Source organism: Drosophila serrata, unplaced genomic scaffold (genome assembly GCF_035046125.1).
Source record: "Drosophila serrata isolate PLE 108 unplaced genomic scaffold, ASM3504612v1 contig_382, whole genome shotgun sequence".
Lineage (NCBI taxonomy): Eukaryota > Metazoa > Arthropoda > Insecta > Diptera > Drosophilidae > Drosophila > Drosophila serrata.
This window is the reverse complement of record NW_028257280.1, coordinates 9427840-9453662: the sequence shown is the minus strand read 5'-3', so window position 1 is coordinate 9453662 and position 25823 is coordinate 9427840. Positions and strand designations below refer to the sequence as shown.

The 25823-nt window shown below is 39.6% G+C and overlaps 3 protein-coding genes across 4 annotated transcripts; 2 read left to right on the top strand and 1 right to left on the bottom strand.

The window, feature by feature from the left end:
- The first annotated feature begins 813 nt into the window (after positions 1-813).
- LOC110190492 (epidermal growth factor receptor kinase substrate 8-like protein 2) lies at positions 814-6965 on the top strand. Of its 2 annotated transcripts, none has more exons than XM_020961019.2 (7): positions 814-955; positions 2170-2566; positions 2638-2682; positions 2805-3701; positions 5564-5933; positions 6278-6618; positions 6681-6965. In XM_020961019.2, the coding sequence occupies exons 2-7, from the start codon at positions 2171-2173 to the stop codon at positions 6774-6776; spliced, it is 2145 nt and encodes a 714-aa protein (XP_020816678.2). In that variant the 5' UTR covers positions 814-955; position 2170; the 3' UTR covers positions 6777-6965. The 2 variants fall into 2 exon arrangements, with proteins under 2 accessions (XP_020816678.2, XP_020816670.2); XM_020961011.2 differs by lacking the exon at positions 814-955 and adding an exon at positions 1341-1497.
- A 2261-nt stretch (positions 6966-9226) lies between these two features.
- Positions 9227-25175, top strand: Pxd (Peroxidase). The gene is made up of 9 exons (XM_020961732.2): positions 9227-9819; positions 22048-22220; positions 22286-22486; positions 22547-22758; positions 22851-23595; positions 24086-24242; positions 24305-24674; positions 24747-24852; positions 24919-25175. The coding sequence occupies exons 2-9, from the start codon at positions 22048-22050 to the stop codon at positions 25025-25027; spliced, it is 2073 nt and encodes a 690-aa protein (XP_020817391.2). The 5' UTR covers positions 9227-9819; the 3' UTR covers positions 25028-25175.
- Adsl (adenylosuccinate lyase) lies at positions 14746-19031 on the bottom strand. Its single transcript, XM_020961733.2, has one exon. The coding sequence runs from the start codon at positions 16801-16803 to the stop codon at positions 15358-15360; it is 1446 nt and encodes a 481-aa protein (XP_020817392.2). The 5' UTR covers positions 16804-19031; the 3' UTR covers positions 14746-15357.
- Positions 25176-25823: the final 648 nt, after the last annotated feature.

Genomic DNA, 25823 nt, shown 5'->3' with positions numbered 1-25823 from the left:
TAAAAAAGAAAGTTATTGATGGCCCAATAGGAAATTACCTTTTAACATATAATGGATTGATAATGTATGAATTATAATTAAGCAAAAACTCCAGACAACTTTGGAATGTAGATAATTTAAGATAATGGATGACTTAAATTGATTAACAAATGATAACTTAAAAGAAAATCTGCCTAAAATTTTATTTTACTTTTATTAATTCATATAAACGCCTAAGAAGAGCTTCCCTTATGCCATTTTTAAGTATTTGTTATGATTCATTTTGATATGTATTTTTAGACATTATGCAAATTATACCTTTTCAGACTTAAAAATATAAGTTTACAGGCACAAGACACTGTATAATAATGCATTAATTCCCGACTTAAGTTGTCGCTTGGCACAAATATGCCAGAAATGTGGAAATGTTGTGGCGGGGAAACTCTCTAAAATTCCAACTGCCTGATAGCGAATATTTACTTGTCGGTGGCCCCAGGGTCAGCTGCTGACCATTTGATGCGATCACCTTCTGCCGCTGATATAAAAGAACTAGGCCCAGCGCCATTCGACCCTCTTTTTCTTTCTCTATATATATATTTATACATTTGTTTCTGGTATTCTCCGCCACGCGATAAGATTGCTCCAAGTGCCAATGGGTATTGTATCGAGCGATATGATGCACAATCGCAGAACAGCGAGATAAGGCACACTTTTGCTTTTGCGATAAGGCCAGCCAGCCGAAAAAAAATAAATAAAAGGTAACAATTTCAGGCAATCAATTAATGAGGAGCCAGCTGATATGGCCAATTCCCTATGGGCCCACTGTCGGCGGTTAGTTGGTATTCGAATTTGATTCGCAGCGGGTCGAGAGTGCGAGTTCGGGCCATCTGAAACACAATTACAAATATATAAATAATACTAGAGTCTTACTATCAAATAAATAACCATCACAGTGGGCCACCGTGTGAACAGCAAGGTAACCAACCAGATCGATCTCGACTCGTAAATCAAGATCCCAAAGATACGGAGTATCTCAGGATCTGATGTCATGCCAGCAAAAGCCATAAATGAATCTCAGTCATGCACTAATCATGGTTAAAAATACGGATACTACCATTATTATATTCGGCTCTTTATGTAATGAGCCTACCATTAATGATTGCTTCATGTGCCAAGAATTTCCTGGCTCTGTGATAACTGCAAAAGTAAAGGTGCAAAAGCAGAAAGCAAAGCCAATCGCAAAGTCAGGGCCTAATTGCGTTTATCTAATCGGGCAGGTAGCTACCACACACAGAGGAAATAGAGTTTGTACATAAATATATACATATAATAGCCAATATGTAGTACATTGCACAGGTGTGAATCTCTGTCAAGTGGCGTCTATCCCAATGTCCACTCGGGTATCGGGAATCAATAATAGTTTCCCAGAAGGCTTTGACTGCACAACACTAGAATCGCAATGGTCAAAGCAGGCAATAGAACCTTGAGATACTTTCGACCCATCGCGGTGATAAATGGGTAAATATTGGTAAAGATGGACAGGAAATTATAGCAGATATTGCCGCAGAGTAAGATAATCCTACTACACCTGACAACAAAGTGCGGGATTTGGTATATAAATTGGAAAATTAAAAGCGAGATGAGTCATCTTCAACTCAAATTGAAGCTCAAGTAAATTTTTGAAAAGTAAGGGGATGTTTTCTAATACAGACAGAGAGCTCCTTCAATGTTGGGTTCTTCATAAGAAAACTTTATTGAAAGACTTTAGTTTGGAATAGCTTAAAATCTCCCTAAAATACTGGTTGTAATCAGACCGTTATGGGGGAAACAAAATAAATGGATAGCGATGGCTGATAAAAGTTTTTTTTTTACGGTATTCCCCTCTTTTATAAAGTTAGAAAAATAATACTAAATATTTTTTCAGAGGCCTCAAATGCAAACACTGTAACAATTTATTGACCATTATTGTTGCTTACATGTATTTGTTTAAATGTAGTGTTATCGTAAATGAAAATATAGAAAGCAAATAGGCAAGGCATACAAATGGCGAAGAAGTGCGCAGTTCCATTTTCTCCTGCCAACAATTGCTAAAAAATATGGCTTTAGTGGCTTATTTGGAATTAAAAAGAGGGAATAATTCAATTTTCAAGAATAATTTTGCTAAGACCTTCCCGTTTCCTTACCCTGTAGGATGCCACGTAACGGCTACGAAAATGGAATCCCAAATGGCGACCTGGTCACCAATGGGCATTATAACGAAATCAAACCCACCTATGCCCTGGAGCACTTGGCCACCTTCAAGCTGAAGAATGAGGCGGAGATCAAGCAGCCCAAGGAGAAGATGAAGCTGCTGATCGAACTGGACAAGACTGGAGGCATCTGGCCCCATAAGATGTTTATGAGCTTCAATGGCCAGTGGTTGGTGATGCTCGACAGTGAGATGAAGGAGATTGAGAACTTTCCGGGCAGCCTGATCACAGAGCCCACGGCTTTCATTAGCGAGGATCCCAAGGAGGCGTACAATAATATCCTGATATTCTCGGTGCCCGGCATTTCATTGGGCAACACCGAAATGCACATCTTTCAGGTGAGATTCCAACAACTTGGATTTAGTCAGCGTCAAATTTGAACTCATAATCTTATCTTGAAACGTCACAGGTGGCCGACGTCAGTTCAGTGCATCTGGTAGAGGATCTAAAAACGGTGAGTAAGCCATATAAACGTATAGCAAGTAATTTATTGACAGATTATCACATAATACTAAACTTCACTTTTAGATTAGGAATTAAGAAATGTTTCTATTAAAAATTTGTCACATTTTTCAGCTGAGCAAAGGCACTCCCATTACAGTGGATCGCAACAAGACGCCCATTCTGCTACCCAAGCCAGACAGAAGCCACAACCATGAGGCAAAGGATCAGTATGGAATCGCTGCTGCAGTAGCAGGAATAGCAGCGGAAAAGAACGCCCTGGACAAGGAGCAGACGGAGCGGGCTGTGCAGGTGATTAATCACTGCTTCGAGGACATTGAGCGTTTCATGGCCCGACTTCATTATGCGGCCGAGGCCCTCAACGAGCTAAAGCTGCGCAAGGAGCAGCACAATCCCCATGGCGAAGGACTCTTGGTCCTGCGATCCCGTCCACCCATTGAGAGTGAATTCCATGACATCCTGGCCAAGGTTAAACTGGCATTGATCTACTCCGTCCGACTGCAGAATCACTTTAGCAAGTCCACCGATCCGGTTCATAATGTTTTCATCTCACTGAACACCATTGTCACCGTCTGCAATGATATCTATGTGGATGCAGGCTTACCGGAGGCAGTGGTCAATCCCCTCCTGCGCAGGGAAACGATTGCCTTTCTCAACGGCGCCCTGGACTCCAACGAGAAGCAGCTGTGGCAGAGTCTAGGTCCCAACTGGACGGTGCCGAAGGATCAATTCAAGGATCATAAGAGTTCCTATCATCCAATCTTCTACGACGACTGGTCTCCCGATTGGGTGGTGGATGAGGAGGTTCCGTACCTGGCTCCCGCACTAAAGAAGACCAATACACCCTCGCCATTGGCGGTACCTATTCCAATTCCACCGAGTCCAGAGGGCGGCAATCGCACCTGGTTGAGTCGCCTCGAAAGCCGGAATGTCAAGATCGCTGAGGTGGCCTACAACAAGCAGTCGACCAACGACAAGGAGCTGAAGGTCACCAAGGGGGAGTATCTGGAGGTAAGTAGCACTGTTCACGATTTGTTATTATTTTGTTATAATAAATTCAATGCTGCTTGGGCAGCCCACATAAATTCACTGCAAAATACAGACACTTAATAACCCAGAAAGATTAAAGCAAAACTGGAATAAAATCAGGCATGTGTTGCGTATTAAAACAGTAAATGTAAAAATAAATTGAAAAGGAATCAGGTATTAAATAATTGTTTTGAGATTTTTAAAATGAGATTAAGTACTTCAAATAACCTAAATTGAGATCATTTTGCGTAAGTGTTGTTTATTTCATATTTAAGTGCTTTTGACTTAACTTGATTTAAGATTGTAATATCTTAGATGACGTAGGAGTATGTTCAAGTTTAGATATTAAGTTGATCTTTGCTATTTTTATACTCTAGTAAGTGCGTTTTTATGACAACAGAACTCTCAAAGATAATAAACTACATCCTCAGCAATAGACTTAGATAAAACATGCTCAATAAAGATATAACCATTTCGTAGAAATATAAATGTGATTCAGGCATAAATATTTAGTTTGGGAAATCACCGCTTTTTCTGTATTTTTATTCCTTTCTATTATATTTTCAATCCGAAGCTTGTCAAGAAGACATTACCGACCATATAAAGCATATATATTCTTGGTCAGCGTCAACAGCCGAGTCGATCTAGCCATCTCCGGAAGAAAACAAAATTTTATCATTTTTTCAGCATTTTACATTGTTAAAATGATCAAAACTTGTGAAAAAAATTAAAATTTTTTAATTTTAAATTGAGTATGCAGCTTTGTTAACCTAATAAAAACTAACATAAGAAATGGTTTAGTTATGATAGTTAAGAAACCAAGAAAATACACATATTACAATACAAGTTTCTTTATTATATAAAATATATTTGAGTATAGTTAAATATAGTAAGTTATCATTAGTATATATATCTTAAACTACTAAAACTTGATATAAATAATTTGAAATTAAAGATTTAATTAAAGATTGAAACTATTCAAAAATAATTTGGTAATTGTAAACCCATGTGTCGTATACGTAATTTATAACTTCATGTTGACATAAATCAAAATTTTTTCCATAATAACTTTTAAAAATCCAGTTCAATATTTTAAATATATATGTATATATATTTTTTTTTATATATATTTAAATATATATAAACATTTTTTGCTGAAATAATAATAATCTTCTAAGCAATTTGGTAATTGTACAGTGTCCCCTGTGGCGTATACGTAATGTATAAGTTTATTTTTACTTAAGAATTGCAGTTTTTAAAAAATAAATTTTAATAATCTTGTTCAATATTTTAAATAAACTTTAAATATGTTATTGTAGGCCAAAACATTATAAATAAGTTGGTAATTTTACAATATTCCTTGTTGCGTATACGTAATTTATACATTTATTTTGACATAAATCTAGATATCTTGATCAACTCTTTGCTGGGTATTAAAATTTTAGTCAGAAGACATTTCCGACCCTAAAAAGAATATATATTCTTGATCAGCATTAAAAGCCGAGTCGATCTAGCTATATCCGGCAAATATTTAACTTTTTTAAAATTTTCAAAATTTTTCGTTATAATTGTCAAAAAATTTGAAGAAATTTGGAATCTTTTTAAATTTTAAATTGAGTGTGCAGATTTATAAATCTAACAAAAACTAACATAGGAAAGTTTACTGATTTTAAATAAATGATTTTTTAACGAAAAAAGAATTACTTACAAATATTGATATATGTACATATAATATATTTTTCAATTCAATATTATTTTAAGAGAGCTTACGGATTAGTTATTGTTTTAAATAATCTTGTCATCTTGTCATCTAATGAACTATATTTATATTTTCCTAAACTTAGATTATCGACGACTCCCGCAATTGGTGGAAAGCTCGTAATTCTTACGGCAACATTGGCTACGTGCCGCACACCGTACTTACCCCGTATAACTTTGAGCCCGGAGTAAATGGCCGGGACAACGAGTCCTTGGCCTCGCTGGCTCTGGTGGAGAATGGCGCCGAGTTCGCAGATGCCAATAACCCGTTGTACCGCAATACTATGGCCATGTACACCGCTCCCGTGGAGCCGGTAACCAATGGCAAAGCCATGCCGCGATCCTATTCGATGCCCAATGTTCCCGTTCCGCCACCGATGCCACCAAGTGACAGTCAGCCACCAACACCAAGCGGCACCCTCAAGCGGAACATGGCGGCGGCCGGAGCTTTGGCAGGTAAGTGAAGTTTCATTTTAGAATTTTTTAAAAAACAGAAAATGTACTAAATAGTTTTAGATAAATAAACCAAGTTCTAGTGCGTCTGATTTTTAACACAACAAATTTCCCTTACAAGCAAACTTGCACAAATGTATTCATTATTTAAACAAAGTTTGGACTTGCCTGATTTCCAGACTGTTATCATATTTTTTTATCTTTGTCACTATCAAAGATATTTGTGACCTTATGTAGTCCAGATAAAAGCCACTGTTTGCCCAAGAAATATGGGAACCAAAACCTGGTAAATAGTAATTTATCCAATTGTCTAAACTATCTTATTTTTATATCTATAATTTCCTTAGCAATGCGTGCCCGAAATGATTGTGATGCCGATGACGAGGCCTACTATCTGCAGGATGATGTGAATGATGAGCTGAGGGTGGCTCTGCAGCAAAGACAGAAACGCAAGGATCTTGAAATCTTGAAGACACCGGAGATCTTCATCACACAGTACTCGAAGCCGCGGGAAGTGGAGGAGTGGCTACGTGGTAAAGGCTTCTCGGATGCAATCATCAAGCGGCTTCACACGCTCAACGGCGAGGAGATCTTTGCCCTGTCCCCGCACACCATCGAAAGTTACTTTGGCCAGAGGGAGAGTCGTCGCCTTATCTCCCAGATTGTGCTGCAAAAGAACTTCTGCGAGGTAACTTGATATCATTTTAGAAATTATAATAATATTATTTAAATGTAACCTTTTACTTGCAGTACAAAACCATACGCTCTTCGGAACTGTCAGCCAAGTTGGCCAAGGCTAGGCAAAAGGCTGATCAGTCTAATGGCGATCCCAATGAGGTTTTCTAGGACTACCAAAGATCCTGCGGAATTTCTATTGGTTCCGGCTGCATAGTGGCGTCTGAAACTGAGCTCAACTGAAATCATAGATAGCTCCGCAGACGCTAAATTTTGCCATTTATTTATTTATGTGTAATATTCCTTCATTTATGTTAAACCGTGTTCATACTTATACATTAAAGAAAAAAGACAGACAGATTGGTATTTTTGAACTCAGGAAACTTACTTAGAACATAATTCTTTCTTGCCTTCCATATATTGTATAATATTTAAGTAAGTTTCTTTACCAATTTAATATTAAAATTGTTGCCAACCCATATCTTGGCCACTTCCTGTTCTCAAGAATTACTTTCCATTGAATACAATATCGAACAAATGTGTGCATAATTATCGCATTCAAAACTTTGCTCTGGCATGATTAATTAAGCACGAATATACTTTTGTATCTTAACAGGAACTTTATAAAAACTGGTTACGGAACTGTAATGCAATGCTAATGTTTAACCCAGTTACCTTTTCTGTCTTACAAAATTACACATAAATCAAAGGCTGTTATTGCAAAATATTGCAATCAAATTAAATATGAATTTGCCATGATATGAAGAAGTGCCACGTTTTAAGACACTCAGCTTCGGTCGTAATAATGTCAAAAATGTATGTGATAATCTTCATAAATTCTAATTCAAAAATGCATCCTAATGTGAGTGGGAGTTGGAAACCGGTAAGGGCGTGACTCGTCCATAAGCAGTTTATATTTCTGTTTCAAAATGTAAGTCACGCGCCTGCTCACCCAATAATTCGGATCTGTGAAGTCACATGTTCCAAGGCTCCAACCGGTCTCGTGGACCCATGTTTGAACATATGTACCAGTTCACGTGTACCCACTCTCTAAAACATTAAAACTCCAACATTTGTCCGTTACGGGGATACTATGAATTTTATGGTTTCTTCGAATTTCGATTTGGAATTTGATTTTGATTTTTAGATTTTTCGCTTTCTGCGACCGTTTTGCCAATTAGAACGAATTAATTTTGCAATTACGCGCCACGCACAGAACAGGTCTGTGGGTTATTTGGGTTTAATAGACGGTCAAATCGATTCAATTATTCACAAATGTATTTGTAACAAACACAAACCAGAAAAATGAACAAAGAAACAAGTTATGAGTGATACTTGATTTTTTGTCAACCTTTTAGTACGAATAGGACTCTTAATCGATCGTTCCGACAGATACTATTGTATCTGGTGACCACTTCTTTTTTGTTTTGTTTCTTTGCAACTATGTTGCCCAAACATTTTTGCTGACAGTTAATGTTGTCAGATAATTACAAACTGTTTAGTGATTTGGAAATGCAATCGATTTAGACAGCAGCAAACATTCCTCGAACAAACAACACAAAAACAAGATACATTAAATGTTCCACTCGTTTTGGTTTGGGTGTCTTTTTTGGTGTTGTGTCAATCTCTCCCATATTGATGGGTGACTTACCCGGGAGTAAATAAATGTATATAATTACAAAAAAAGATATATATATATTTGAGCAGAATTTATTAATGCCGACTTTTGCACACTTCGTTATATAAACACATTTTACTTTTTGCTGATCATATCTATTGGGTGTTAATTTATGACCTCAGATCATGTTTTGTTTTAAAAGAATTACTGGCCAGAAACAAATTAATCTGGATCGGAATTGATATATTTAATATAATTAATTTAATATATTATATTATTATTATTTTATTTTTGGGAATTTAAATATCGAGCAAAAACAGTGAAAGAGAAAGGTTATTTGAAGCTTTTATTATGTCTATTTATTTTTAATGTTTAAGCAATGCTAAGTTGCAAGCTAATTAAAGGGAATTTTTTCATATTTAAAGTTACAGCTCACTTATTTTACCAATTCTTGCATACATTTTGCAGCTTTTTTTTTTGCTAATTTGTTCATATTACTAATAAAATATTTAAGTTTTGTGGGGCGCCAATGTGTCCCCAATTTTGTACATTACATTATATTGCTCTAAGACGGCCCCTACGAGTTTAATTAATGAAAACAATTAGCCATAACGACGGTCACGCAGAGCCAGTGACACAGAGACGAAATCCCCGAAAAAAACACAATAAATTTTCGAAAGAAAAGCTTTCTAGGTCACAGCTGCGTTCCCCACTTAAAAAAGGTCGACAGGGTTGCGCGATTTCAATTGCCTCCTGAATGGCAAAGACCAATAACCAATAACATTAGGCACACGTTGAGAGTGCAGTCCCCATCAGATATGCGAGTCCTAGCCAAAAACGTCAACTGTCCGAACATAAATTACATAAAGCATAAGGCAGGCAGCGCGGTTTTTGTTTTTTAAACTGGAGCAGAGCGCAGATCCGAGCGGAGCGGTGTGGAGTTTGGCCAAGACAAAAAAAAAAACACATAGAAATAAAGCCAGGCAGAGCAGACATTTGATTTACACACTCGCCGAGGCGAGTACGAGCAGCGTGGAACCAAGCCGAGCCGCGAACCGGCTCCTCCGTGCTCCAACGGCGGCGTCTCTGCTGGCGCCTGCGCTCCAGCGGATTCGGATGCGGACTGGCCTTATAAAAGGCCCAAAATCAGCGGCAGCGCAGTTAGTTCGCCTTGGGCCTTGCCACAGTTAACCAGTTAATCCGATCCGATCTAGGTACGAATATCTATATCCATTCGATATAAGCCACGGATTAGCGCCAAGCTTAAAGCCCCCTTTAATTTGGTGGGCAGGTGCAAAGCAGCGGCTAATTAAACTGTGAATTGATTTCGGAGTCGCCACCCTGTAATCGCGAAAACCAACATAATTCAGAGCAATTTGCTCACCCCAGCGTGGAATTCGCGATTGCGCATTTGAAATTGGTGTGGATTGTAAATACGGTGCCCGAGTATCTGTATCTCCAGGGTGTATTCACTCAGTTCCCTGCGAGCCCCTTCACCAAAGTCGTTAGCAAATAAAAGTGAAAGAACACCATTGTCTTCAGCCAACAAACTGTTGATTAATCGTCGGGAGAAAGGATATTCGCTTGGAGCCAAAAGTGAGTATGATTTGAGGAAAAAATGCTGTAACGATATTTAATAGCAGGGAATACGCATGGCAATTTTATCGTCTACAAAAAGTCAGACAACAAAATCGCACTTAAATATTCAAAATGCCCAATAAAAACCCCCTAATAAAAAATCACAAAAAATGGTACATCGTATTAGAAAGTAAGAGTGTTTGTATAACTTTATTAATAATATGTTAAACTTTAAAAATCGTGTTTTAAGATTTTTGTTTTAGTGTGATTAATTCCGCCAAGTAAATATTTGATTTTTGGTACCAGTCTTTATTAATACAAATCAGAATTAAAACAATAATTTTTAAAAGAATTGTGTTAGTGAGTGATTTATTCTTTAAATTAAATATATGGTGTATGTACTTAAAAATAAATATGGTTTGTGACAACGGAATGCAAGTTAAATGCTTAAAATATAAAAATAATAAGGAAAAATAAATCTTTTCCTCACTTAAAAGATGGATTTCAAATACAATTATTTTTGTCTGCTAATTGGTATCCCAAATCTTTAATTTTATTACCTTATTTAAAGCACAAACTATTAAAAAAATTACGAAAAACACAGATTTGCATCCAATTGTATTTTTTAATGTTAAATTTTGCAATGATTGCTTTAAACCATAAAGATTTTGATCAAATGTTAATTAGTTTAATCTGTAGCCTAAAAATCAATGACCACAAGGTGCAGCCTTTATAATCTGAAAATTAGGACGGATAAATTAAACAAAATAATATGTAAAAAGTAGTTCAAAATTGGTATTTCCCCTGAAAGATTTAGATTAAATAAAAGGTATTGGAAACCACAAAAAATAATTAAAAATAGACCGAAATTCACTCCAAGTTTGATTTGTCAATTTTGAGTTTACAGTTTGATGGATTTCTTAAGTGTTATTTAAACACAAAGGATAGCATTGACTCAATTTTATTTAAATACAATTAAGGGCACCCAAGCTATATAAAATGACATTACGCATACGTTTCGAGCGAATTGTCTTTATCTCTTCACGTGTTTGATTTTGAAATGAATTGAGGCTTTATTAATTAATTACCAATTATGAAGCTCAATGGCTGCACGTACTTTAAAGCACATACCGGTTTGCAAGACTGCTCTAAATTACACATTTTAATAAAAATTACGACCAAAAGCGGTTTTTTTAAAACAACCGCTCGAAGCGGTAAACAACAGAGCGCACATTGCGTTGAAAGTAACAAATGTTTTAATTACAACCAAGACAATTATTTTGAGATCCAATGCAAGTGACCTTCAGATGCCGCCAAAAGGTTTCCAGTCCGCCAAGAAGCCGAACGAACCGAAAGGCCGAAAATACCAAAAACCACATTGAATAGCACCCGCTGATCGCAGATTGGCCTTTGAGTGCTTCGAATTGATTTCTATTTAATGCATTCTCAGTCCATGTTCGGTGATATAAATCTTGGATAGGATCGGATTATATATCGGACTCTGACAGCTGTGATAAATGCCCCGACATGATCGACACTTACCTTCACTTTCGTCGGACCATTAGCTAATTATTCATCTAGAACATTTAAATCCATCACCTGGATCTGGTTTTGGATCGAACTGGGGCTCATTGAGCAGGTTAATGTGACGCCCCGTGGGCTTTACTTTCGCTCTCTCTATCGATAGGAATCTTAAGCCTGTTATGTAAACGCTTACACACTTTCATATATCCGCAAGATTGTGCGACTGCATTTGACGACTTGCCGCCATTCACCTGGTCTCAACGCTGATCCAAGCTGCCATTTAGCTTTAAACCCAGAAGTCATTTACCGCGCGATCTTTGGGACTCTGGTTTACATATATATGTAAAATATGGGCAGGTGTTGTGAGTAGTCGGTCGATCTCACATAAAATTAAATAGCTGTATAGGAAATATATAATAATGAGACCTACGCTCCAAGTCACGACACCTGCAACAATGGCAGGGATTAGTTTTGGGAACTACAAAGTAAACCAGCCATGAAAGAAGAAAAACAGGCTGCAGCTCAGCAACTTAGTTTAGTTGCACATAATTGACAGAGTGACACGAATATGCATAATTCACTTCTGGTGTTCAATTAAGCCAAGGCAGTTGGCTAATTAGGCCATTCCAGTTACGTATTGCCCATCGATCCGGCCAGCCAAGCAAACTATATACGCATGTTAATGGCTAAAAATAACTCCAAATATCTTGAGAAATAAACCTGGCTACATGCAAACTAAAAACTAAATCAAGCTTTTACTTGCTATTACTAGCTTTCTGAATATTTCAACTTATAAATACAAGGTGTAAATTTGTATGGGAATTTGTTATCGTAAATTTTGTTTGCTTTTTTTCTCTGTGTTCACTGTTCACCTAGACTAGTGGGCGTTGCACCTGAGCTTACCAAATCGTATCGCAGCAGAAAAGGCGCAACCTGAAATCGCATTGGGCATTTTCATGGCAGACAGAGCGGCGCGTGCGCACCCCACATGGCAGGTGGTGCTGGTGTTTTTGGTGGTTAATGGTTAGACGGACAAGAACCACAGCAAATAAAGCCAAAACCAAAGCAACTCAGAAGTGCTTCCAATTATTGCAATTACTTTAGCGAATTAAATAATTGCATAATTAATTACCCGAGGCGTTTGTGGAATGTGGTTGATGACCATAGACTTTCGAAATAGGCGGGGGAATCACTGAGACTTCACCAAAGTGGGTGCTATTTAAAATAATAGTAAATTAATTGGTTTTCTTTTCAATATAATTTCTCTTTTCTGTATAATTTTGTGAATCTGCGCTTCTTACTATTGATTAATGTTGTTCTTTACTTACTGCTACTATAAGACTTGTTTTTTCAGCAGGACTCCTCATAATCCCTTATGAATAGGAATAATTATAATCATGCTATATTTTTAATCTATCTATAAACAAAACTTACTAAATAGTTTCAATCCATTACCATATCAAATTCAAAAGCTATTATTGAAACAATTTATATGACTTAATCCCAATTGCAGTCACCAAAACTCCTAACAATTGACGCCAACTTAAATGCAGGCCGAAGAAAGTGATTTTGGTGGTTTCGATTTGGAACCTGTTTGCCAATTTCACTTCCATTTCCCGGCTTTGCCAATAGCTTTGGTGTCCGTCTCGGTATCGGTTTCAAAGTCAAGGTCTCCGTCCCCAAATATAAAGAAAAAAAAACAGCAGCAAACGGTATTGCAACGGTCAACGGCAGCCACGTTAAGTGGCAAACAACAACTGGCAACATGGTCCGTCCATAATTGGCCCCCATTACTACTTCAGTTAGTCCGTAACCGCTCGTCGGTTAGCTGATTCATGGGGCGTCTGTCGTTGGCGGCACGACTTGTTAATGAAACTGGAGATACCAGCCAGTTGAGTGATTATCTTTGTGGTGTTTCCTTCACCACATAGATAAAGTCAAATCAGATGATTTAAAGAATACTATCTTGACGTCTTGTGACTGATTTCCTGAGGTGTTAATTTTGTACATATGAAGATACATATGGTATTTCTTTAAAATTCATTCATATATACAACTGCATATTAAAAATATTTTTTAAAAAGTGTACATATAAAGATTTGCTTTCCTCATTAAAGTTATATAGATATACCTTGAAAATCAAGGTGTATGTTTTACTTATAATCTTATAATCCCATCCAAGAAGGTCGCTTTACGAATAATAGTGTGGGAAATGCAATTTTCCATGGGGATTGCGTGAAAGCATATATCCAGAAAAACGAGCCGACATTGCAAATAACACAAATGCCACTGTAACTTTACTTTTATAATAATGAAGAAATTGTTTCTCGCGTGCCCCACGAATTGTCTTTGGTCGCTTCCGTTTTTTGTATATATATACATATATATAGTATGACTTATTGCAATAGTCTTTATATATATCCGTACTGGCACTGGATCTGCTCTGGTTGGCATTGTCACTGCCGTATTTTGCGTGTTAACCGGACCAACGTAATTACATTAGACTTAATTGCCAGCCTGCAAGTCGGTTCAATATTCAACCAGGTAGAGGATCATAAAACTCAGTCGCTTGTCTGTATTTCTTGGGTTTACATGACATGACACTGGGCCTAATTAGTCGTGTGTGTTTGTCTCACGTCTTTCGCACGAGAGTGCAGCACGTTTGGATCATCATTTCGCAGCCATCCATCCATTCATCAGCCCGAAAAGGAAACTTGAAGTTGCTTGCCGACTGGCTGATTAAAATGTTATGGCTAAAAACTCTCGACAAGCAAATCTATTAACAGCTAATAAACACATACAACTTTTTTTTTAATTTTCCGGAATTTAACTGTGTCTTTATTTATTTTATACAGATTGAAATTTAATAAAATATGCTAACTATTCAGTTGAAGAAAAGTGAACATAACATACTTGACAGAAACTGCAACTTTGAATTTTAAATAGATAGTTTAAAATGAATATAGAAAATAATTAAAGAACATATATGAAAATATATCTTTTAAAAAAATTACTAAATTTACTAATAATTACTTTGATGTTAAATTATGCTAATTCCTTCTCAATTAAATCGAGGTGTTTTTATAGAATGTAAACTTATCTGATGTAAATCAAGTCAATTAAATGTGAAAATCCATTTAGCAACAGCAAAAGTTAGACGACCTCCTGGCGAGGTGATTTTGCTTAGTTTGAAATTGTTTTATTTCATACCCTATATTATTTTAATGGTTAGACGGACAAGAACCACAGCAAATAAAGCCAAAACCAAAGCAACTCAGAAGTGCTTCCCTATAAATCATATAAAATATTCATATAAATCATATTCCGAATTGAAATTAATATATTTTGGGCTAAGCTTTAATCGATGTCTGATTCAAATGCCATCTGAAAAAGAAAATGTATTCTTCGGGTACCCTCATATTTATTTGTATTATTTTTATTTATTTTCCTTCAAAACAATATAAAATATGGAAATAAGAGCATAAAATGCCATTGAATAATTAAAATTTGTTCTAGTTTAAAACCAGTAGCTCGTTACAGCTCTTTAAGAAATGCGCGGCTGCCGGGAAAATTCTCAGCATATGGCTATATGTTATATGTTTGAATTTTATATAATTAAAAGTAAGTCAGCAGCAGCGACCTGGGGTTCCATGAGACAGACCTAGAGACAGACCCATAGACCTACTGTGCAGCAGCATTGGAGTCGTGATATGTCAGGCCGAGTGGCGAAAGGCAAAGGCAAAAAGGCGGCAAAATATGTTTACTCGGATCAAGAACGTCAGCTCTCGAGTTCGATTCGAGGCTTGTGGTTTTTAATTGTAAATAAGCTGGGCAAAACAAAAACAAAAACAAGTTGAAACCGACAACAAATCTCGTCGGGGGTCTGACACAGCCAACGACCCCATTGAGTCCATGGCGATAATCTCTCGACTGCATCGTCGACGGCTGACGCTGTTGATTAGGTGCGAATGTACGGCTATTTTTTACAAAATCAAACTCTGGGGGGATTAATGCTCGACAACATAATGGGTTCTAGATGTTCAGCTTGACGTCTTGGACGTTCTTCAATGCCTCTGTGTAGCGTGCCAGCACGGGTCGTACCTCCTCTTCCACAAAGTCATCCACTTGCTCACTAGCTCGTCCTGTGAACGTCCTGGCATCCAATATGGTGTCCAGATGCTCCAGTATGGGTGCAAAGTAGGGATCCTTGCGTACACGATCCACCAAATCGTTGTCCTTGCCATGCTGCTTCACCTGAGCGCCAGCCTCCTGGGACAGCACGCGGATCTTCTCGTGGCAAACCTGCCGATCACCGCCTGCCTTCACCATGGCCATGATGATATTCTCCGTGGACATGAAGGGCAACTCCTGGGCAATGTGTCGTTCAATCACCTTCGGGTAAACCACCAATCCTTGCGAGATGTTGAGCAGAGTCAGAAGGTTAGCATCAGCAGACAGGAAAGCCTCGGACAGAGTCAACCTCCTGTTAGCAGAGTCGTCCAGAGTGCGTTCCAACCACTGAGTGGCATGGGTATTGGCGGCACTGCTAAACAGCGTGATGAGATGACGGGCCAGGGCGCAGCATCGCTCCGAGCGCATAGGATTCCGCTTGTAGGCCATGGCCGAGGATCCAATCTGGGTGCTCTCAAAGGGCTCCTCCAGCTCCTTGCGGGAGGCCAGAATACGCAGATCGGTGCACATCTTGTGTACGGTTGTTCCCAGACTGGCCAGAGCTCCCACAATCTCTACGTCCACTTTCCGGGAGTAGGTTTGCCCGGTCACGGAATAAGCCTTCTTGAAGCCAGCCAGTTCGGTTACCAGCTTATCCAGTTGCTTCACCTTCTTTCCATCACCGTTGAAGAGCTGCAGGAAGGAGGCCTGGGTGCCGGTAGTGCCCTTGACTCCCCGGAAGCGCAGATCCTCCAGGCAGCGAGATAAAGCACGCTCGTCCATGATCAGATCCTGGATCCACAGGCAAGCTCTTTTACCCACAGTTGTGAGCTGGGCAGGCTGCAGATGGGTGAAGCCCAGCGTGGGCTGATCCTTATAGCTCTGGGCGAACTGCGAGAGGCGGGCGATGACGCAGGCTACCCGCGGCAGCAGCAGCTGCAGAGCATCTCGCAGCACAATTAAATCCGTATTGTCGCCCACATAGCACGAGGTGGCTCCCAGATGGATGACCGGCGCCGCCGTCGGACACTGCTTGGCAAAGACATGGACATGGGCCATGACGTCGTGCCGCGTGAGCTTCTCCTCGGCGGCCGCTGCCTCAAAGTCAATGTTGCTGATCTCGCGCTCCATCTCCGCAATCTGCGCCTCGCTGATCTCCAGGCCCAGCGTGCTCTCCGCCCTTGCCAGCCAGACCCACAGCCGGCGCCAGGTGGAGAACTTGTTCTGGTCACTAAACAGGAACTGCATCTCCTTGCTGGCATAGCGGGTGCTAAGCGGCGACTTGTAGCCTTCGTAGTTGCTGGCCATCTTTAAATTATTGCACTCGCGACACGGTAATTAGCAGCTGAGAAAGTAATTAGGCGAAGAGGTGGAAAACAACTGTTGCTCAACAGAAGGTTCTCACATGGCCGGCTGGCAGTGTGACCGCAGCGAGGGGCTCGGAAATATACCGCGCGCTTTGCATACTAAAAATACTAGCTTGGGGTTTCAAAATAGACCGTTATGAAAATATTTAAAAGCTAACGAAATCAAAATAAGAAATATTGCTTTGAGACTTAAAAACCTTGATACAATTAAGTAATTTCGTCATTTTTACACCTATTATATATCATTAAATATACAAGTAGATGTATTTTCAACAGAAATTGCAACTGTATTACTATTATTAACTTAAGCACGTTTAAGACAATGGATTCATTTTATTATTCGTTTAACGAAAGACGTTGGAAAATTACCGAACTATTATTATAGATTAAAACGCTTCATTATTTTAAAAGAATACAGGTTATTCTCAGTTATCTTAGTGAGTTGCTCATCATTACCTACCACCTAACCACTCAATAAGTTCACTTATTTTAAAGAGTTTATTTAATTAAAATGCTTTGACCTCTTAAGATCAAAGCTAATAACAATTAATGGCTTTTCAAAGAGGCGTTGAAATCTATTTTAAAACCGACTTAAGTCAAGGTGTTGGCGCAAATAGGTTCCAGTGGCTCGAAGCAGTTATTAAAACGAAATAACTAATTTAAAAATCAATGAAATTACAAAACTAGTGCAAACTGTATTACATACATACGAGCTTACCATAAACCGTGAAATCAAAAACTAGATCAGTGTTGGTGGGACATTTATTAAACATAACTACATAGCTGAAAACTAGTTAAAAAGGTGAATTTTTTTGATGCATGTGATAAAAGTAACTGCTTGAATAGCTGTCGATGTGAACTCGTTTTTCATAATTACCACGAAACTCTGAATTTTCGCCTCTTTCAACGCAATTCAAAAAGCATAAATAATGTGGCTTGCACCACGAGATAAAATTCAGTGTGCAAAGCTACATTTTCGACTGAGAGATATGTTGATGAGAAGTCGTAAAAAGTCATTAAATGCGATGAAAAATGCTGGACAATTTCAATTTACCTTTGCGGCCAAAAGCATTAAAATAATTGTCAACTAAAAATAGCGACCACTTTGGCACGAACAGAACCGGTGGCGAGGCCCACCGAAATTGGCGCAAGACAGTTAAGAATCAATTAGTGAGGCGCATCTAAGGCGATTGCAAATTGCACTTTTGGCATGTGTGAAAATATCCAAATAGCAGCCGGATTCGGAAAACGACGAAAATTTGTTGGCAGTGACCAATCCAAACCGGAGATCGTGGGCCCAGCGGCGTGGGCCTGGGCACGAGATCGGCATCCAAATCGAGATCGAGATTGAGATCGAGATCTCCGGTGGCGAGCATGTGATCTCACCCAACGGGTTGTGCAAATCGCCTGAGACTTTTGGCTATAAAATTGCATATTGACGACGTTTTGACAAAAAGCTACCATTGCCTTGCATAAATTTTGATTTCAAACATCGCGCACATATTTTGTAATTAACGCGCGCGTTTCTCCAAAATGTTGCGAAATGTGTCAGCAGGCAAAGAAAAAAAATACCAGAGCAGTGACAGCTTCTGATGGGTCCCAATCCGTACCGAGATCGGGTGCACTTTTAGGTGCCCGACGCTTGGGACACTTTCCTTTTAAATGGCCATTTCAATTAGTGCTTGTTACTGTATCGGTCGGACAAATCGGAATGTCCTCGATTTGTGTGCACGCCACGTAGAGCCACGGCGCGTTTTTCATCCGATTGCGATGATGTTGTCGCTCTCCGTGAATAGCATATGGTACATGGCTTATATGGCCGGGGATTCGGACCATAGTCAGCCAATAAATCAATCACGGCGTCACTCCGCGTACCGGCTCACCGGCGCACCGGCGCCCTCGGCCCAGGCACTATTTTACACTTTAATGATCACCAAATAGCTCGGGATATGAATTCGTTTTTAATTAGAAGTCGTTAAAGTTGTAAAAAATTTGCTCGCGTTGGCCAATTTGGGATCCATGGACGTGGAACCCGGCCAAGTTGACCACGCCTTCGCTGGAAGCTGGACCCACAATGGTCTGCCCACATATGGGCGTAGTGGCTGGACATGTCTGTAAGTGCATCGATGTTACGTATGGTCTATATCAATCATAAAATTAAGAAAAAAAGAAAAGTGGCTAGAATGGAGTGGGTATAGTTGAACCCTTACCAAAATTACATAACATTTTTGGGTTTTCCACAATCGATTTATTTTGGCCAAAACACATAACTCATTTTTGGGCGTTTCGTCGGGGCGAAAGTCAATCAAAATACCTCATAAATCAAAGCGTGCGCCGACCTTACATTAATCATTTAAAACAATGTTTATCTCTTACCACTTAAACTACTTTAAAATACTTTGAATAAGTACTAAGACGTCATTATTCTTTAAGCTTTAAAAGAGTTTTTGGCCTTGGTATTTATTTATTATGATTGTGAAGATATGTTCAACTTTTCATTAATTGTAGTAGTTTTTTTGTGTTAAATTCATTAAACTACAAAAACATTTAAAGCTGTAGTATAAAGAAGTCTAGATAATGCCGAAATCCATTAAAGGAGCCATACATTTTGGTCTGCCGAAATGGATTTGTAACCATTATTTCTGTTATTGCTGTTAATAAAGGCTTTTCAATAGTACAATTACGAGTAGCTGAGTCCAAAAGTTAAATAAAATATAATTAATTTATGTAGATTTTTAGTACTGATTGCTCTCAATTGTTATTCTTAAATCTATTATTAGTTTTGCTCTAAAAATCTGTATATCTTTTACTAAACCAAAAACTAGTCCCTTTAAATATAAACAAATTTCTGTAGAAACTATAACAACATAACAAATGTTCTAAGGGTTTTGATGAATAAAACTATCTAACAAAGTTAAAATTTAAATTGCAGATGCCAAATTCTTCTCCCAACCCTTTTATATATTTTAATTTATTGTTCGTAAAATAGATAAATATTCTTTATTGTCTCTAAGTTTCTAACATGCTGCTACCGATCGTTTAAAATGCTTGCATATTTTAAGTTTTTAGAAAGGGTCTCTTAGCGGTTCTTTAAAGATCCCTGAGACCGTTGTACACAATTCATGTCATGACAACTGCATCTAATCGAATATCGCTTAGATCTTTCAGAATTATTCCAGTGTTCTGTGTTACAGATTTCTTTGATAGATATTCAGATATTTTTATGTCGCCGTCATTCGTGCCTGGCTTTGGCTAAGTTGGAGCTCATTAAGACCCGACAATGTCGATGACGGCCCTGACCAACGGCTGCCTTAGAATTGAGTTTAAGTTTGCATATGGATTGCCTTGGCGTGTCCGCCAGAAAATGAGACTTGAGACTGCAATTCAAACTCGGAGACTTGGACTAAGATTGTGATTCGAATGCAGGCGCTCTTTTTCTTTATTGACAGGCAGTGACGTTGGCGTTGTGGTTTTCAAATCCGGCCAATCATCGGTTCCAATCACTCGCTGACCCTATTTGAATTTAGAAACTCTTGAGGTGCACTTTGAAAAAAACATCAAAGCTTTGGAATTATCAAATAGAGGAGCCATGTGAACCATAGGGCAAAGAGTGGGTAGTTTTGTGGCTAATTCAAATATGAAAAAAGTGAATTTACAGGCTCAAAGTTCACTCTACTTTCAATCCTTTTTGCCGAGTGCAAGTTTGGGTTTCCTGGAGAGGGCGATTTCCAATCGGATTGCGGCGTTGGCGGTATAGTCCAGGTTTAAGAAAGTGTAAGACTCATGGCACGAACTCGAATGGTTGTCTGGTCCATTGTTCTGCACGGCATGCAATTAAAACATTGACAGAGGCAGCCTAAGCCTTTGTTTTCATAGTTTTTCTTAGTTGGTTTCTGCCACGAGCATTAGCTGGGCACTTGGATTGGGATTTGAATGTTGGATATACATACATATAGCTGGGGGATTTGCATGCAGCAGCAGCAGCAGCCGCAGCTGGCCTTTTGTGGTAAAGGTTGTTGGCAGGCGGAATCGTGGCGTGGAATGGGTTTTGGAAGCCACAGAACGGGGCCGCCACCGTCGACAACAAATTCATTATGTAAAGCTAACCATTACTGTCGATTCGGTCTGTTTACATAAGTAGCCTGCAAATTGGCCATAAAACAATTATGAGACTTTTCACGCTTGCACACGAATCTGAATCGGCTTCATTGTGCTCAGATTTTTTTTTTTTTAGTCGGAGGCTGCAGCTCTAGGCCGGGGCTTGGGCCAATACCATATAATGCACATAATGCCCCGCGAATCGGGTCTGAGCAATGAACATGTTCGTACTAAAATGTCGCAATAAATAATAATGAATGCGCACCAAAACGGTGATGAAACCTGTTGTGACCATATGCCAAGCCAAAGGAGTCCAGATCGGACTCCGTCTCGGATTCGTACTCCAGATCGATCGTAGACCGCAAGGAGAGACAAAAAATGCAAAACGTTCCAGTTGTAGTTCACTTGCTTGGCGAACATGAAATGTGTCCAATGTGTCCCACATGTCCAAGTCGTCGTCGGCGTTGGCTTTCAGTGGCCAAAACAGCTTTGCAGCCTCCACAAGCCTCACATATGTACTAGACCTGCTCTTTTCGGCTCTGCAAAAAAAAACCCCAGCTCTTTATGTGGGTTACCATACCAGCGGAGTGCATAAATTGCCAAATGTGTTAGGAGTGCTAACAGCTTTTTCCCATGTAGTTCAGGATATGCAATATGAATGGATTGTCGATGGTGTGTGTTACCATAAATGGTGCAGACCTTGGACTACACAGTATTACACACACGATGAATTTGTCTTGAATTCCATATTTCCCGAAAACAACATTACTGTGACCGCTTAATCAGCATTCCTTCGATTATGTTCATTTAAATGAAATTCCCATTAAGTGTGTTGAAATGAAAAATTGATCAAAAACCTGTTGGTTTTAGTTCAATTATGGTTTAATCGATCATACGATCAGAATTTAATAGGGAAACCAGGGTTTAAAACACAAAAAATCATTAATGTTTCCTGGAAACAATTTATTTAGGACAGACAGAAATTTAACAAGCTAACTCTGCCTTACTTGACTCTAAATATTTTCCTTCTTTGAATTGAAAATGCGTTAGTTCAATAAGGTTTCTAAACAATACCTTTTACTTTCAGATGTTCCGGGCAAGAGATTTTCTGTTCTTAGCCCTCTTGGGACTAATGGCCAGTGCACTTGGCCTTAAAGTTTCCACGGGCTATCATATAGTTCATAATCAGCCGGCGTCTTATCCCAATTTCCATGGCTATAGATACCTCCAAGGATCAGCTCCTTCTCATTTTGTTGTGGGGTAAGTTAAATCTTTTTTTTCACCCACTATTTTATACAACTTTTTTGATATTTTTATAGAAATAGCCTGCCCACTTCTCCGGCTCCCCAGCATCCATTCTCAGCACCTGCCAGTACTCCAGTGAGTGCCTACGGTTATAGTTTTCCCACTGCTGGTCAGGTGGCCTGTGCTGCTCCGCCTGCAGTTTGCGAAAAGACTGCCTATCGCACTCTGGATGGATCCTGCAATCACTTGGAGCGACCCGAGCTTGGCGTGGCCAACTCCAGGTGATAACCAAAAGAAAACTAACTTCCTTTCCTACAGTTACTAAGTCCCATCCTTTTCAGATATGGTCGCCTGCTGACACCCAAGTATGCCGATGGCATCTCGGCACCAACAAGATCTGTGACCGGAGACGAGCTGCCCAGCGCTCGTCTGGTGTCCCTGGTGGCCTTCGGGGAGCAGGATGTGCCCGATCCCGAGTTCACGCTGCACAACATGCAGTGGGGCCAGATCATGACGCATGACATGAGTATGCAGGCGGGAGGCACCCAATCGAGTAAGTGAAGTGCATTCACATTCATGCAAATCTAAGCGTGAAGATCACTAGCTTTGCCTTCAAATATTTCAATTAATGATTTCCTACCACAGAGAAGCATCCCACACGCTGCTGCACGGACGATGGCCGTCTAATTGGCCTGGACACTGCCCACAAGACATGCTTCGCTATCATTGTGCCGCCCCACGATCCCGCCTACTCCCAGGTGGGCACCGAATGCCTCAACTTTGTGCGCACGCTCACAGATCGGGACTCCAACTGCCAGTATCGCGGCGGACCGGCAGAGCAGCTGACGGTGGTCACCTCGTACTTGGATCTGTCACTGGTCTATGGCAACTCGATTCAGCAGAACAGCGATATTCGAGAGTTCCAGGGTGGACGTATGATTGTGGAGGAACGTAATGGGGCCAAGTGGATGCCACTTTCGAGGAATGTCACCGGTGACTGTGATGCTGTGGATGCCAATGAGGTGTGCTACCGTGCCGGTGATGTGAGGGTGAACCAGAACCCGGGTTTGGCCATCCTCCAGACTGTCCTGCTGCGCGAGCACAATCGCATTGCGGATCATTTGGCCGCTCTTAATCCTCATTATGACGACCGGACGTTGTTCCAGGAGGCACGCAAGATCAATATTGCCCAGTACCAGCAAATCAGTTACTACGAGTGGCTGCCCATCTTCCTGGGCGGCGAGAATATGCTGAAGAACCGGCTTATCTACAAGGCCCCGCCAGGAAGCTTTATCAATGACTTTGATACCAATATCGATCCGGCTGTCCTAAATGAGCATGCAACTGCTGCCTTCAGATACTTCCACTCGCAGATCGAAGGCCGTTTGGAGTAAGTACTAAGGAGCTCATTAAGCTAATTATTAAGTTCAGTAAGCTTTAACAACTCTTTTTCCCCTCTATTGCCAAATCATGGATCTAGCTAAAGTGAATGTTCCTCCATTTCATATTTTCCTTTTGTTCTTTTACTATTAAAACTGGTCAAGCAAGACAAAATGGTAGTGACATCATAGGAAATGGCAAAGAATCCACAGTCGGTTTAGATTATAGATTAGCCATTTAACCTACATACATTTTTGCATTATTTAAAATCACCTATTTCTAAACAGGAACACTAAATGGTATTAGTTCTCATAAAAAAGAGGTTTCACGATTGTAAATACTAAATCATTAATATTTACAAGCAACAGCTAATAGTAATAGGATTTATAGCTAATTATTTATACATCTTCTTTTACATCTACTTCTACTTTAGTTATGAATAGATTTAAACATTTTCATAGCACTAAAATATTAATTAACTATTTCAAACACTCCCTCAGCCTGTTGTCGGAGCTGCGTCAAGTCCTTGGATCTCTGACCCTCAGCGACTGGTTCAACCGTCCCGGCATCATTGAGGTTGGCGATAACTTCGATTCCCTGACCAGAGGACATGCCACCCAGCCGGAGGAGCTCACCGATATTAACTTTGATAGACAGGTATGCATCCATCTCGGTTATAAGCTACCTTCCTCCATTCACTGTTGACTCTTCCGGTGCAGATCAAGCACTTCCTGTTCAGGAGAAACATGCCCTTCGGTTCGGATTTGCGATCTCTGGATATTCAGCGTAATCGTGATCACGGTCTGGCCAGCTATAACGATATGCGTGAATTCTGTGGCCTGAGGCGAGCCCACTCTTGGGAGGGATATGGCGATCTGATCAGTCCTCCGATTCTGGAGAAGCTCAAGTCATTGTATGAAAGCCACGAGGATGTGGATTTGACTGTGGGAGCCTCTCTGGAGGCCCATGTGGCCGGATCTCTGGCCGGACCCACTTTCCTGTGCATCCTCACCGAACAGTTCTACCGCACTCGAGTTGGCGATCGGTTCTTCTTTGAGAATGGAGACAAACTTACTGGATTTACTCCAGGTGAATATTATATATATATATCTCTTGATATATAAATTATATAAATTAATATCTTATATTCTTCTATCTTAGACCAACTTGCTGAGCTGAAAAAGTCAAGTATGGCCCGTCTTTTGTGTGACAATGGCAACCACATTACATCCATGCAACCCGAGGCTTTCCGAACGGTTTCCCATTCGTGAGTTTTGATTCATTTTCAATTCAAGTAGAATTATGAATATATTTTTATGATTTTTTATTACAGGAATCCCATTGTGTCGTGCTCGAATATTCCACAAGTTGACCTCACCAAGTGGATTGACCAAAAGCCATATGCCGCGGTAGATCCGTCCGCTCATTTCGGAAAGAAGTGATCACCGATCTATTATTAACTAGTTGAATATAAAATACCTTTAGCTTAATCAGTAACATAATCATTAACTCAAACGCTCCCCACTCCCCATTGTATGATAATGCCCCAAACCAATTTTATGTACAGAAATAAAAGCCCTTTACCATTTAGTTGGATTTGTTTTAAGGAGTTGAAATCAGAAATCGGAAAGTTAGATCTAAATACCACCAAGTCAAGGGCATTTAAGAACGATATAATTCCCAAGATTTCCAGCATGATACCATGATACACGCCCCCTTCTTACGTAAGACTCATCGTAGTAAGATAATGAATAATGCCGGAGAATCGAAAACCTTTACGCTTTCATTGACTTTGGGTTCGAGCCGTACAATCAGGGTTAATCATATGCAGGCGCGCGACTGGAGGTGTGAACAACTTGATAGAAACGGCCAATTAAGAGACAAAACGCCTATTTTTCTACCATCTTTTGAGGTATTGTCGATCCCAGTCGTAAACGAGACAATCGGCTAACAAAGAATTTGTTCTTCTTGGCTAACATTTGCGATGGTATTCATATATAGGAATCAGCATATTCATACTTCAGAGGCGGTCCACTTTTTGAATTGGCATAAATTAGCATGAACATTGGGAGAACAGCGAAAGATATATCTCATCATCACCATCAACTGGCTGGCATCATCAGCAGGTTTGCATATTTTCCGAGAGATTCGCCGTGCGGATTTCTGAATGGACATGATATAACGGTTCTGGTGAATCTAGATTAATGAAAGTGATCTTTGAACAAAGTGTGCATACGA

Excerpts from the sequence above, each read along its gene's own strand:
- LOC110190492 (XM_020961011.2), top strand. The coding sequence starts at position 1,439 with ATGGTCAAAGCAGGCAATAGAACCTTGAGATACTTTCGACCCATCGCG. Across the intron at positions 2,683-2,804 it reads TGGTAGAGGATCTAAAAACG|CTGAGCAAAGGCACTCCCAT; the intron begins GTGAGTAAGCCA and ends CACATTTTTCAG. Across the intron at positions 6,619-6,680 it reads TGCAAAAGAACTTCTGCGAG|TACAAAACCATACGCTCTTC; the intron begins GTAACTTGATAT and ends TTTTACTTGCAG.
- Adsl (XM_020961733.2), bottom strand. The coding sequence starts at position 16,803 with ATGGCCAGCAACTACGAAGGCTACAAGTCGCCGCTTAGCACCCGCTAT.
- Pxd (XM_020961732.2), top strand. The coding sequence starts at position 22,048 with ATGTTCCGGGCAAGAGATTTTCTGTTCTTAGCCCTCTTGGGACTAATG. Across the intron at positions 22,221-22,285 it reads CCTTCTCATTTTGTTGTGGG|CCTGCCCACTTCTCCGGCTC; the intron begins GTAAGTTAAATC and ends TTATAGAAATAG. Across the intron at positions 22,759-22,850 it reads GGCGGGAGGCACCCAATCGA|AGAAGCATCCCACACGCTGC; the intron begins GTAAGTGAAGTG and ends TTCCTACCACAG.